We start from the raw sequence: 15,299 nt of genomic DNA on the forward strand, positions 1-15,299 counted from the left end.
CTGCCCTCAGAACCAATTCACACATTTGAACAGATGTATTCTCATACTGACAAGACTACAATACATATTTGTCTTGACCACACAGGACCATAATAGCTAGCCCATTGGAGTGCAGCATGACCAGTTTAATCACAGAACCACAGAAGGTACCCCTCCCCTGTTACCTAATCCCTAGATAAACCATTCTTGCCTTTTTAATCTTCACAGTTTCTGTAGTGTAATTTCATCTCTAACCTATAAAAATCTATCTTACTTTCTCTGAAGCTGCTGGTTCCTCTAGGGACTCAGCCTGTTCCATGAGAGGTGTCAATCTCAATAAATGTCTATACTTGAATTAAAGGTGATGTGACTGAATTTTTTGAGATGGTTCCACCACAACACATAAATCTCAATAGTTTTTGGTGTCTCTGGTTGAGCAGAGACTAAACCTAAATACTTTTTCTATTTTACCTTCAATATTTTCCCTCAAGCTTTTCTCTCTCTTTTTCTTAATCTCTACTCAGACTAGCCCCACTTTCCTTCACATTCCAAATAAAAAAGTTTTTAAAAATGTACTCACCCCAGTTTTGACCTGCTTTTTTGCACCTTAGAACGTAGAGGGAGTAAAAGGCCTAACAAATTGTACCAAGAGAACCACATTTCTCCCACCACCCTCTGCAAAGAACTTGAATAATGCATTTTAAACAGACCACTGAAATTCTAAACTGATCCCATTATCAGTGAGAGGACCACTTTATTTTTGCACTTGTAAACACACTGCTATCAGATACATTGATTTAATTTAAAGATAAAATGCAAACTTTAGCTTTGAGAAGCAATTAGACCAGAGTTCAAACCTCTCAGCCTTCTTTTCCCTCTCAGTCCCTGCTTCCTCTGGGCTGCCTGGGTTTTGATTCTTTTTCAGTTCTAATATCTGTTATCTCCACCTTCCAGCCTCTGGAGAGTCTCCCCAAAGACTCCCCTGATCACCAAGAATGCCTTTTGATTTTATATCAAAGGGGCACAGCTCTGACACCTGGAATTCTTCACTATCTCCTCTCTTTGGGGATGGGACTCATTGACTCAGTCCTTTCTAAGCCCAACTTTCCCCTAAGGTTCCTTAGGTTCCTTTGTTTGGTGATCAGCAATCCACAGTTCAAAGTTGATAAGAAGACATCTCTAAAAAGAGGATATTCTGACAATCCCATAACCAACAACTAGGGGAGTCTTTGGAAATAAAGATGCCTCTTGAGGGTCCATAAACTACCAACTGGCTCAGGGTCTGCTCAAAGCTTGGATGAGTTTAATCGGCTTCAGATTTCCTGATTTTCTGCACTTCCAGCTAGGTTTACTCTCGGTCACTACAAGTGATGGGGTGCTTGTGCTTGGACCCTAATTCTCACATTTCTCCTTAGCCTCTCCTTGAGTGCCTGTGCCTGAACTCCAGCTCTAAAATCACATTTCTCCCTAGCTTCAAAGCTTTGACCCTAGCAGTCTCTCTCCAGTTCAAGGGCAGCATGCCTTAGGAAACCACATCTAGTTCTCAAAACATATTCTCTCGCAGGCAGTCTCTGTCTAGCTAAAGGGCAGAGTGCCCCAACTTATCTCAGCTTTTTCCTCAGTAAGCAGCTATGCCTAATTATAGATTGATTTCTGGATGCTGAGAATTGACTATACCCTGAGTCTAACATATATCCTAGACATAGTCAAATGTATACTCCCTTTCATTAATATTGTCTAGGAAGATATGAGATGGAATCCACCTGGATATTCCCAATCAGCCGTGAACTTTTGGTGACTGGTGGGCTATTTCCCAGTGAACTCTGGGTAAGATACCTGTGCATTAGATACAAAATGTGCATGTTCCTTTAAGAACTGAGCACCCTTTAACCACTCCCTAATCCCACCCCAAAACACCTAATTGACAGATTTCACCCCCAAATCTCATACTTAAACTTTCCCTGTAGCCCTATAAGGTGGCAGGTTCCCTAAGAACTCTTGCCCGCTGTAAAGTGTAATAAATCTTTGCCTTCTTGACTTAAAGAATGCTTGGGTCCACGAATTCATTCCAGGTGACCTTGCCCTGGGAACTTTGGTTTGGGATCCCTGAATCCCTTGGTTTCTTTCCCCCTCAACACAAGGCATTGTTGGTATGTCAAGCCAATACATCCATTCCTCACACAATTTTTCTAGTAACTTAGATAATTTGGGGGTGGGAAGGCTCAAGCTATGACTAAGAAGTGCCTACAAAAGCCTTTTTAAAAAGCTATCCAAATACTGAAGAAAAAAGTCACTGTCATTAGAGGACTACCTAAAGAGTGAAGTACCAATGCTTATTCTCTCAGCTCTCTGTTTAGCACCTTATTTAATTAACATTTAACCCTGAAACCCTTTTTAGTGTATCACTCTTCAGAAACAATGAAAAGGGCATTTACCCATTGAATTAATGAATTAATCACACCATTCTCCTAAGCACCTACTAACTATAAGACACTTAAACAAAGGGAGGCCCCACTTTTCTTTGCATAGAATTTTGTTGCCAAATGATAACCCATGTTCCTGAAGAGCTCACAAAAGGAACCCAGTGTCTGAGTAAGCCAATCAAGGCCCAAGTTCCCCCTTTCCTGATCCTTAAACTAGACAACTACTATCTTCTAGAGGGGAATCAAAACCTCCTCAGGAGACTCAGGCCTTGGGGCAGAGAGCATGCAGAGAACCAGGATATCAAGAAGCAAATAACTGCTGAGGGCACTATTAAAAGTACAAAGCAAAAGAGATTAACGAAAATTTACTTTAGAAAAGATGACGACTATCTCATAGATAGAGTTGATTATCCCTTACCATGGTAGAAGGTCAACAGTTGTTATAGAATGCACATATTTTCAGACTTTTTCAATGTATCAATAAATTGAAATGATTATTTTTTCTCTAAAAATACTATTTGTCACATAGGATGGCTCTCTGATAAGAAAAGGGGAAATGATACTTGAAATAAATGCATTTTAAGACAAAGAACAGAAAATATTAATAAAACTTTTATTTCCTGTTACATAAACATTATATGTTACACATTGTGATAGAATACTATCAGGCATTGTTACATAACATCATACAAAACTGTTATATAATTACTATAAAATCCTTCTACTTTAATAAACAGAATATTATTCAGGGACTCAGGCACTTTGCGGTGAGAGACTATTGGCGTGGTATGTTGCAGATTTTTGCAGATTTTTTGAATGTATTGATAAGATTTGTTGACTTTTTTCTTTCTATTTTTTTCTATTTTGTAGCTTAATAGATAGTAGTTGTTCAGTCCAAAAATCAGAACAAGTAAAGCTTGGGCCTGGATTGGTTTACTCAGACACTGAGATCCTTTAATGAGTGTGGCTGTGGGAACATTTGGTAAAAAGCTCTCTTTACTGAAGAAAAGACTGAAGCCTCCCTATTGTCTAAGCACTTTGCACTTAGTAAGTAATTAGAAAACTGTTGTGCTTATCAAGGGAGTAGATTCCCTCTTCATTGTTTTTGAAGAGTGTATGCACTCAGAAAGTGCCTCAGAGTTCAATGTAAGTGAATGAGGCAGTGAGCTGGGAATGTAACTAACCACTAAGGGATAGTCCTGGGGGAGGGGGGAACAAAGGAAGTTTTCTACTGTGCCACTCATTGTGAGGATAGCAGTTCACACCTTCTTCCTGTGAATGGGAAAGGGGTGGAGGTATCTGGGAAAAGTATATAAAAGTATATAAAAGTACTGACTCTCCTTGAGAAATCCTTGCTCTGATACCAGAGTGAACCCCAGCTGGAGCTGTGATCCTGACTGAAAAGCCTCCTATCAGGATTCCAAAAGTAGGTGTCCTCCAGGGAAAATGCCCCTTTTCCTACAGATCTATGAAAATTGAGAGCTGGCCTGTTGGGGGGACTTGGAGTCACTAGAGCTATGAGGCCTGTATGAGTGCCTGGTTCATGCATCTATGATTACAATAAGTTTCTTACTTTGCCTAAACTTTAGTTGCCTCATCTGTATCATCTGGGAGTTGAAGGTCTCCTTAACTCAGGCAGACTCTCAGATCAAATGGGATAATACATACAGATAGGCAGTAGGTCTTAAGGTTAGCCAGAAGGTATTTAGGTCAGGATCACTCAAAAACAGAGAATTGTCCTGACTCTAACACATAGATGATATTATGATGGACTTTTCTGGTTGGGAAGACTGTGTATAGCTGAATTCTTAGGGTGGTCCTGAGGTAGCATCCAAATGCTCTGGAGTAGTCCAGCACCAATTGTTTTCCTTGGCAGGACCTACCAAGGCCCTCAGTGCAGTCAGGCAATAAGCATTTATTAATCACTTAGTAAATACCAGGCAGTGAGCTAAGTGCTGGGGATGCAAAGAAAGGCAAGAACATGGTCCCTGCCATGAAAGAACTCACATTATAATGGGGAGACTGTATAGAAACATTTATGTGAATACATAACATAAATAAAGTGTCAATTACAGGGAATCTTTTAGGCAGAATAGGGGAAAGATGAGAATGAGGGACAAGGGATTTAATATTTTATCTGGGAAGTCATGGCCTTGGCAACAGTTTGGATATCTGGAGTGAGTACAAATGGAGAGATGAGTATAACACTGAGGCTATGAGCCTGGCTGGTTATGAGAATAGTGATGGCCTTGACAACAGTAGGCATTTTTAAGGAGCAAAGGATTTGAAAGGAATAATAATACATTTGTTTCAGACTTGTTGGGTTTCACAGGGGCCATCCAGTGTGAGTTGTCCAAAAGGCAGTGACTAAAGCTCAGGAGACAGGTTCCAGGGGTGGGGAAGCTGTGGCCTTAAGGATATATGTTGCCTTCTAGGTCCTTAATTTAGGCCTTTCGAACAATCCAGGATTTGTTCTGCAAAATTTGGATTCAGAGAAAACGACTCACTTAAGGACCTGGAAGGCCACATGCAGCCTTAAACCTGCAGGTTCCCCACCCCTGCGTTAGGTTTTGTATATAAATCTGAGAATCATCTGTACAAAGATGATCATTAAAGCCATGCAAAGCTGATGAGATTTAGTGTGATAATATAGAGTCTTAAATTTTTTGTATCATGGATCCCATTGGCCACCTGGTGAAACCTACACACCCATTCTCAGAATTATGTTCTGAAATCCATAAAGTAAATCTCCTTCTTATTGCAATGATCCACATGCACGTACTTGATCCAGGAAAATAGCTGGAGGAAGTAGTAAGTTTACTGTAATAACTCCAGGATCATAAGAAGATCAAAGACTTGGGAGTCCTGCAGCTCAGAAAATCTTTAAATGCATCTAGTCCAACCTCCCTCATTTTACTGATGAGGAAACTGAGACTTTCAATGACTTGATGGAGATCACAAGTAAATAGCAGAGCATGATTCAAACCCAGTTCCTGTTTCAGAGCTTTTTCCAAAGCTCAATACACTGCCTCTATCTGTTGGCCCAAGGGAATTCAGAGGTAGGCAAGCATTCTACAGGGCAGGGTATTCTCATTTCTTAAAAGGCTTTTTCTGTTTGCACGATGAAGAGAAATTTCCTACAGGATCATTCTTGTTGATAGTTCCAAAAGTAGCTGTTTAGCAACAAAGAAGGACACTAAAATGGAAGACTTGCCTTATGTTTAACAAATTTTGTTCTTCAGTCATTTTCAGTGGTGTCTAAGTCACTGAGACCTCATTTGGGGATTTCTTGGCAAAGATACTAGAATGATTTGCCAATTTCCTTCTCCAGCTCATTTTCCAGAAGAGGAATTGAGGCACACAGGGTTAAGTGACTTCCCCAGGGTCACACACTGATAAGTGTCTGAGGCCAGATTTGATCTCAGAAGATGAGTCTTCCTGACTTCAGTCCCAGTGCTCTCTGCACAGCTCCACCTAGCTGCACTTCAAAGCTTTAAAGTGATTTAAAAGTAATGATAATTATATTTTGTTCCTTTTCCATGATATTTTCCACATCATTTTGCTCAAATTTTGAGACCACTTGTCTCTACCCTTTCATCATCCTTGATATCTCCCCTTTCATATTCCATCTCCTAGAAAGAGAAATGTGGTGGCCTTCACTTTCTCAATCTAAAAGCTATGTCTGAGGGAACCCACAGAAAACCTACATAATAAAGTGATCCTCCTCTCAGTGGTGAGGTATCAAGGGGTGGAAGAGGAGAAAACAGTGACTAGCAGAAAAAGGGGAAGTCATTAGCTAGCACTCTCTGACAGTGCAGGCAAAAAAAGCCAAAAGCACTGCCCATTATATTTCAACCCAGTAACTTTAACACTGACCATTCTCTCTGTAAGTACCAGTGGTGAAATAGAAATCATCAAGATTCACCTTAGAGGCAGTGCTGGCAACAGAACATCTTGATACCTCCCTTGCTCCCTGGGCATTGCCTCCTCTCCCTTTTTCTTCTAATTATCTTATTTCCTCTCCTCTCCTCCTCTCCTTTCTTATACTTCAGTTCTCCTTCTCTTTCACTTCCTTCTCCTTGTCCCTCTCCTCTCTTCTTGCTAAAGTCCAACTGGCCCAGGACCCTTCCTACACCACCATGGAGAACATCAGCCCTAGCATTGTGATTGAAGATGATGAACCAGGCTATGACTTGGACTTATTTTGCATCCCTAAACATTATGCTCAAGATCTGGAAAAAATATTCATTCCTCATGGACTAATCATGGACAGGATAGAATGTTTAGCACGAGATGTGATGAAGGAGATGGGAGGCCACCACATGGTTGCCTTATGTGTCCCCAAAGGTGGCTATAAATTCTTTACTGATTTGCTGGATCCGATCAAGGCACTGAACAGGAATGGTGATCAATCAATTCCTATGACTGTAGATTTTATCAGACTGAAGAGCTACCATAATGACCAATCAACAGGGGACATAAAAGTCATTGGGGGAGATGATCTCTCAACTTTAAGTGGAAAGAATGTCCTGATTGTTAAAGATATAGTTGACACAGGGAAAACAATGCAGACTTTGCTTTCCCTGATCAAGCAGCATAAACCAAAGAAGGTGAAAGTAGCCAGTTTGCTGGTGAAAAGGACCCCACTAAGTGTGGGATACAGACCTGACTTTGTTGGATTTGAAATTCCAGACAAATTTGTCGTTGGCTATGCCCTGGACTACAACGAATACTTCAGAGACTTAAACCATATCTGTGTCATTAGCAAGACTGGCAAAGAAAAGTACAAAGCATGAGATCAACTTGGTGTGCAGGGAGATTTGAAACATTTGGGGGAAACCCATCAACTTCACCTGCATGCCCACTTCAAATTGTCCATTGTTTCAGCCTTGTGACCATCCGCTTATTAGAGCTTTTTGCATTGACTGTATCTTGTCTGTTTTATATTGGAGGAAGGTCAAAATGTTGCTGCAGTTCTGATTGCTGTTTCATTTGTCCTACAAAACTTAAAAAAAACTATTACTTCCCCTGGGAGGGTTGTATTACTTAAATTGCTGCTTGACTTATGAGTAGTAAGGTACTTAAACTACTGAGATGAAATATTTCAAGTATTGTTCATGTAAGAGAAGTTTAAAGAGGACAGATTGATTTTTTTTGGGTTTTTTTTGTTTTTTTTTTATTTATATTTATTTATTTAACATATTTAGTTTTCAGCATTGATTTTCACAAGAGTTTGAATTACAAATTTTCTCCCCATTTCTACCCTCCCCCCCACTCCAATATGGCATATATTCTGGTTGCCCTGTTCTCCAGTCAGCCCTCCCCTCTATCACCCCACTTCCCTCTCATCCCCTTTTCCCTTCCTTTCTTGTAGGGCAAGATAAATTTCTACGCCCCATTGCCTGTGTATTTTATTTTGTAGTTGCATGCAAAAACATTTTTTTTTGTTTTTGAACATCTGTTTTTAAAACTTTGAGTTCTGGGGGGAGGAGCCAAGATGGCGGCTGGTAAGCAGGGACTAGAGTGAGCTCCATACCAAGCCCCTCCAAAAACCTATAAAAAATGGCTCTGAACCAATTCTAGAACAGCAGAACCCACAGAACAGCAGAGGGAAGCAGGGCTCCAGCCCAGGACAGCCTGGATGGTCTCTGGGTGAGGTCTATTCCACACGGAGCTGGGAGCTGGGAGCTGGGAGCTGGGAGCTGGGAGCTGGGAATGGAGTGGAGCAGAGCCCAGCCTGAGCGGCATGGAACAACCAAACTTGGAGTCGGGCGGATGGGGCCCCTAGCACCCTGAATATGTGAGCTGCGGCAGTTACCAGAACCCTCGACCCACAAACACCAAAGACTGCGGAGAAGGTTAGTGGGAAAAGCTGCGGGAGTGGAAGGAGTTCTCGGTTCGGCTTCCAGCCCCGGGGGCAGCAGAGGTGTGGCAGCTACAGCTGTTGTTACTTCCGGCTCCAGGCCCACCTGGTGGGAGGAATTAAGTGGCGGATCAGAGCAGGGGTGCACATCCTGCCAAAGATCTAAGCCCAGTTCGGGTTGGGGGTTCTTGGGAAAGGAGTAGTGCGGGTCTGACAGAGCTGGCACCTCCCCCCCAAACATGGAACATAGAACTCGTTAGTCTACAAGCAGTCATACCCCACTGAAAAACTCAAGGGTCAAGTTAGTTGGTTGGGAATATGGCCAGGCAGCGAAAACGCGCCCAGATTCAGTCTCAGACTTTAGATTCTTTCTTTGGGGACAAAGAAGACCAAAACATACAGCCTAAAGAAGACAACAAAGTCATAGAGCCTACAACAAAAGCCTCCAAGAAAAACATGAACTGGCCCCAGGCCATGGAAGAGCTCAAAAAGGATTTGGAAAAGCAAGGTAGAGAAGTAGAGGAAAAATTGGGAAGAGAAATGAGAAGGATGTGAGGAAACCATGAAAAACAAGTCAATGACTTGCTAAAGGAGACCCAAAAAAATACTGAAAAATACACTGAAGAAAACAACACCTTAAAAAATAGAATAGCTCAAATGGCAAAAGAGCTCCAAAAAGCCAATGAGGAGAAGAATGCCTTGAAAGGCAGAATTAGCCAAATGGAAAAGGAGGTCCAAAAGACCACTGAAGAAAATACTACTTTAAAAATTAGATTGGAGCAAGTGGAAGCTATTGACTTTATGAGAAATCAAGATAATATAAAACAAAACCAAAGGAATGAAAAAATGGAAGACAATGTGAAATATCTCATTGGAAAAACCACTGGCCTGGAAAATAGATCCAGGAGAGATAATTTAAAAATTATTGGACTACCTGAAAGCCATGATCAAAAAAAGAGCCTAGATATCATCTTTCAAGAAATTATCAAGGAGAACTGCTCTGATATTCAAGAGCCACAGGGCAAAATAGAAATTGAAAGAATCCGTTGATCGCCTCCTCAAATCCTAAAAAGAAATCTCCTAGGAATATTGTTGCCAAATTCCAGAGCTCCCAGATCAAGGAGAAAATACTGCAAGCAGCCAGAAAGAAACAATTTGAGTATTGTGGAAACCCAGTCAGAATACCCCAAGATCTGGCAGCTTCTACATTAAGGGATCGAAGGGCTTGGAATGCGATATTCCGGAGGTCAATGGAGCTAGGATTAAAACGTAGAATCACCTACCCAGCAAAAGTGAGTATCATGTTCCAATGCAAAATATGGATTTTCAATAAAATAGAGGACTTTCAAGCTTTCTCAGTGAAAAGACCAGAAATGAATAGAAAATTTGACTTTCAAACACAAGAATCAAGAGAAGCATGAAAAGGTAATCAAGAAACGGAAATTGCAAGGGACTTACTAAAGTTGAAGTGTTTTGTTTACATTCCTACATGGAAAGATGATGTGTATGATTCATGAGACCTCAGTATTAGGGTAGTTGAAGGGAATATGCATATATATATATATATATGTTTATGTATATATATAAGTGAATGTGTATGTATATATGTATCTATGTGTATATGTATGTATGTGTATATATATATATGTGTTTATATATATGTGTGTTTATATATATATATATACATATATATATATATATATATGTAAAAGAGAGAGAGCAGACACAGGGTGAGTTGAAGATGAAGGGAAGATATAAAGTATAAAGTATAAATTCTTTGCTGATTTACTGGATTACATGAAGGTACTGAACAGGAATAGTGATCAATCAATTCCTGTAACTGCATATTTTATCAGATTGAAGAGCATCTGTAATGACCAGTAGACAGGGGACAAAAAGTGATGGGGCAAGATGATCTCTCTGTTGACTTATACTCACCCTTGAGGACACAGAAGGGAATGGACTTTGTGTTGACCTCCCATCTTGTCCATCACATCTCATGCAAAAAGTTCAGTCCTGTCCAGAATTAGCCCCTGAGGAATGAATACTTTTTCCAGATCTTGAGCATAATGCTGAGGGATGCAAAATAAGTCCAGATCATAGCCTAGTACATCAACTTCAATCTTGGTACTGGGACTGACGTTCACTGTGATGGTCCAGGAAACTCCATTGTGGCATCTAGGCAGCAGTAGGAGGAGAGGAGAGTGGAGGAGAAAAGAAGACAGGAAAGGAGAGCAGAAAAGAGAGGAGAGTAGAGGGTATGATTAGGAAGAAGAAGAGGAAATGGAGGCAATGTCCAGGGAACAAGGGAGCTATCAAGATACTACCTACAGAGGGAAGGGTTAGTGTCAAACTTACTTGGTTGAAATAGCAATATGGGTCTGGGCAGTAGCTTTTGGCTTTCTTTGCTTGAACTATCAGAGAGTATTAGCAAATGACTTCCTTTTTATCTGATAATCAATGTTCTCCCTTCTTCTACCCTTTGATAAATAATTACTGAAGGGAGGATCACTTCATTATGTAGCTTTTCTGTGGGTTACCTCAAACATAGCTTGTAGGTTGAGAAAGTGGGAGATGGAATGTGAAAGAGAAGAAATTAAGGATGTATTATCAGAGGAGAGGATAGAGACAAGTGGTCTCAAAATTTGAACAAAACAATGTGGAAAATGTCATGGCAAAAAGGAACAAAATATAATTATCATTACTTCTGAATTGCTTTAAATCTTCTAAGGGTAGCTAGGTGGAACAGTCAGTAGTACACTGGGCCTGAAGTCAGGAAGACTCATCTTTCTGAGTTCAAATCTGACCTCATAAGCATAATAGCTGTGTGACCCTGGACAAGTCATTTCTTCCTGTTTCCCTCACTTCCTCATCTATAAAATGAGCTCAAGAAGGAAGTGGGAAACCATTCCAATATCTTTGGCAAGAAAACTTCAAAATGGAGTCACTTCGAAGAGTCAGACATCACCGAACAACAACAGCAAATCCTGGCTTTCACTCACTTTCTCAATGACTCAGAACCCCTGATTGTCATTGACCAAAGAAAATTTTCAGCCATCACTGGCACTGGAGTACTTCCTTAACAACCAAGAACACTAGGAAGTCAGTGCTACTTTTACCTCCCCTTTACAATTAAGGGAGCTGAGGAAGACAGAGGTTAAGGGATATGACCAGGGTCACACATCCAGTAAATATCGGAGGCCCCGGAGAGTAGTATTATTTCTCCTTCTATGGCTGTGTGCTCCAAATTAAATATTTGACTGCAACTGCCAATCACTTGAACTGCAACATCCAAATTGGGCTTACAAAACCTCATAACTTCAAATGTTCTCACGTTCTAGAGGTGTTTTCACTCCATTGCCAAACTTATCCTAGAATTCAAGTAAACAAAACTGGCACAGATTTGAATGATCATTCATATGTTAAAACATTATCTGCCATGTACACAGAAAATGACAATCAAATTTATTGACAAAGATAGTAGTCTTTTTAAAATAATTTTTTATAAAATAATTTTTTATTGATATCTTGTTTTTTCCATAAGTAGAATCTCTTCCTTTGTTCTTCCCCCATCCCATACAAGAGAGTTCTTCCATGTTACTAACATTTATTAGAGAGACAAAAATGGAAATGGGAAAAAGTCAAACTGATCAACACTTTGAAAACATCTACAAAATATTCAAAGTACCACCCTAATTTTCCTCCCACCTCTGTAAAGAAGTAGGGTGAGAGTATCTTCCCAAATTTCCTTTTGGATCTATGTTTATTTATATGAAATTTGCAGTGGTTTCCTGAAAAATTCCTCCTCTAGGAAGAATACTGGGTGAAGATAGCAGCAGATAAAGGAAGCTGCTTCAGGCTTATCCAGACCTGATGGAAAGGCAGAGCTGGAAATGGGCATTCTTCATAAACCATTGCCAAAGCTCTTCAGGGCCTTGGCTGGTCTCTGACTTGATCATGGAGGAAGATTGATATTGGAAGATGGAACCTCATGGACCTTAAATTAGGCAGGAAACATGGCAGCATATTGAGTCGAAGCTGCTCTAACTGCTGGTGCCTTTAGCAGTTAGGGGTAGGAACAGGGTCCAGAAGCCAGTCCTTATCAATCTCTTATTTGTACAAATCTGGGGGTTACATGCATGCATTTCATGGTGTTGCTTTCGTGCCTCTAAAGGGTCATGCGAGGAATTGCCATATAATCATCCCAAAAAGGATGAGCAATAAGAAAGCCAGGATACCAAAGAAAAGAAATGTGACAATAAAACTGGAACATCCAGGCTGGGTTTCTGGGAGTGATAGGGTTGAATTTACCACCACAAAAGAGTCCAGTGGTTGGTTTTCTTCATATACTAATGACAGAGTCCATGGGTCATTTGTTTCTGGCTGAACAGTATCCATTGAAATGAGCTGGGTTTGGGCTCTTCTTGTACAAGTGCCCAAGGTGATGTATCTGGTCCTGAGAGTATGATTTCTATTTCACCACTTGGACCTGTAGAGAGAAGGATTAAAGTAAAAAGAACTTTGATTAGTCAGCATGGAAGTCTGGGCCCAGTCAGTTGCTGCTCACCCCAGGGCTGTTTTGGCTGTTAGACATAACTTTCCTACCCCATTCAGGTCACACCTAATGAATTCCCCTTTATCTGGTTGTCAGACTCTTACTCCACCTCCACCCTTTGATGCTCAGTCACTGAGAGAGGGAAATCACTTTTTTTCTTCAGTATTTCTATGCATTATCACAAATAAAGCTTACAGATAAGAAAGAGGAATCAACCAGTTAGGAGAAGGATTTTAAAAGGGAAGAAATAGAGGTTAGAGTCTCTGAGGAGAGGATACAGTCAAGTGCTCTAAAAAGTTAAACAAAATTGTGGGAACATGTCATGGTGAGAAATAACAAAACATAATTATCACTGATTTTTGATTGCTTTAAGTTTTAAAACTTTAAGGATTCCTGTCATACATAAAATGGTGGCTGAAGAAGTGAATTTGAAGAGTCAGGAATTGTTTACCTGTCAGATCTATTGGGAGGAGAAGAATTCATGACCAAACAAGAGATAGAGAGCATTAGGAAATTTTAAATAGATAATTTAATTATAATAAATTAAAAAGATTTTCTAAAAATAAAACCAATGCAACCAAGATTAGAAGGAAAGCAGAAGAGCTGGGAAACAATCTTTACAGAAAGTATCTCTGATAAAGAACTCATTTCTGAAATATGTAGAGAACTGAGTCAAATTTACAAGAATAAAAGCCATTTCCCAGTTGAGAAATGATCAAAGATATAAACAGGCATTTTTCAGATGAAGGAATCAAATTATCTATGGACACATGAAGTAGTGTTTTACGTCACTTTTGATTAGACAAATGCAAATTAAAAAGAAACTCTGAGGTTCTATCTCACACCAATCAGATGGGCTAACAGGATAAAGAAGAAAACTGAAAAGTGTTGGAGAGGATTTGAGAAAATTGGGACAATAATTCATTGTTGCTGGAGTTGTGTACTGATTCAAGCATTGGGGAGAACAATTTGGAACTATGCCCAAAGGGCTAACAAACTGCACATACACTTTTTTCCAGCAATATCACTATTACACCTGTATCCCAAGGAGATTATAAAAAAGTGAAATGGACCTATATGTGCAAAAACATTTATAGCAGCCCTTTTCTTTGGTCCAAGATATTGGAAATTGAGGGAATGTCCATCAATTGGGAAATGACTGAAATAGTTGTGGTATATGAATGTAATAGAATTAATGTATTAATTAATTTATGTAATAGAAATAAGAAATGAAGAAGCAGATTTCAGAAAAACCTGGAAAGACTTGTATGAACTGATGCAAAGTGAAATGAGCAGAACCAAGAAAACATTGTACACAGTATCAACAACATTGTGTGATGATCAAATCAGTTCCTCTCAGCAACACAATGATCTAATACAAGTACAAAGTACTCATGAAGAAAAATGCTATCCACATCCAGATAAAGAACTGATGGACTTTTAATGCAGATCAAATCATATTATTTCACTTACTTTATTCTTTTTTCTGGTTTTTATGCTTTTGATCTGCTTCTTTCACAACTGTGACTAGTAGGGAAAAATATTTTACATGATACCAAATGTAGATATCAAATTGCCTACCATATTCAGAAAAGGGAGGGGAGATTGGGAGAAGAGGTCAGAGAAAAATTTAGAACTCAGAATCTTGTAAAAACAAATTCCAAAAATTATCTGGGCATGTAACTTGGAAAGTGTTACGCCTTAGATATAAAGCTTGGAGTCTTTCTTTCCCTCTTTCCAATAATAAGAAAGCAGGTAGAAGGAATCTTTGTACCCCCAGCACTTAACTCACTGCCTGACATATACTAAGGGTTTAATAGATACTGACTGGGTGACCGTTGAAAGAATCCATAGGTAAAATCTGCCAAGGAAAGCAATTGGTGCAGGATCACTCCAGTGCTTTTGGATGCTGGCTCAGGATCTCCCCAAGAATTCAACTACACCCAATTTCCCTAGCCAAACATTTGAGACCAATATATCACTGAATCGTAACCAGGACCCTTCTCCTCTGAGTCATTCTGATCTAACTTTAACATGAGTCCAGCCTTAAGAACTATTGTCAGTCTCCAGGTATTATCATATTTGATTTTGACATCCTGCCTGAGTTGGGATCTTACAGGTATTAAAATTCCTGCAATTCAAACATGAGAAAAGTAAAGTCTAGGCAGAATTAGAAACTTGACCATGTTCATGGAATTATGTCCAGGTCAAAGACACTGATGCAAACCTCATATCTGAATTGACTCTAAGTCCCCTTAACAGACCACCTCTAAATTTTCACAGATCTGTAAGAAAAGAAGCATTTCCCCAAGTGAAAACCTACCTTGAGTGTCCTGGTGGGAGGCTTCTAGGTCAAGAAAACAGTTCCAGCTGCAGTCCAGGCTCTAAGCTGAGACTTTTCAAACTGAGACAGTACTGGCCTTTTATATTCCTTTTCCTCCCAGAGTTCTCCTCTCCTTTCCATTTAGATAAAGAAGGT

The 15,299-nt window shown here is 39.8% G+C and overlaps 1 protein-coding gene across 1 annotated transcript; it reads left to right on the top strand.

Moving 5' to 3' along the window:
* The first annotated feature begins 6,541 nt into the window (after positions 1-6,541).
* LOC118838831 (hypoxanthine-guanine phosphoribosyltransferase-like) lies at positions 6,542-7,198 on the top strand. Its single transcript, XM_036746200.1, has one exon. The coding sequence runs from the start codon at positions 6,542-6,544 to the stop codon at positions 7,196-7,198; it is 657 nt and encodes a 218-aa protein (XP_036602095.1).
* The last annotated feature ends 8,101 nt before the right edge of the window (positions 7,199-15,299 follow it).

This window comes from Trichosurus vulpecula, chromosome 2 (genome assembly GCF_011100635.1).
Source record: "Trichosurus vulpecula isolate mTriVul1 chromosome 2, mTriVul1.pri, whole genome shotgun sequence".
Taxonomy (NCBI): domain Eukaryota; kingdom Metazoa; phylum Chordata; class Mammalia; order Diprotodontia; family Phalangeridae; genus Trichosurus; species Trichosurus vulpecula.

What these genes read in the sequence shown, in the direction of transcription:
- LOC118838831 (XM_036746200.1), top strand. Translation starts at nt 6,542, where the DNA reads ATGGAGAACATCAGCCCTAGCATTGTGATTGAAGATGATGAACCAGGC.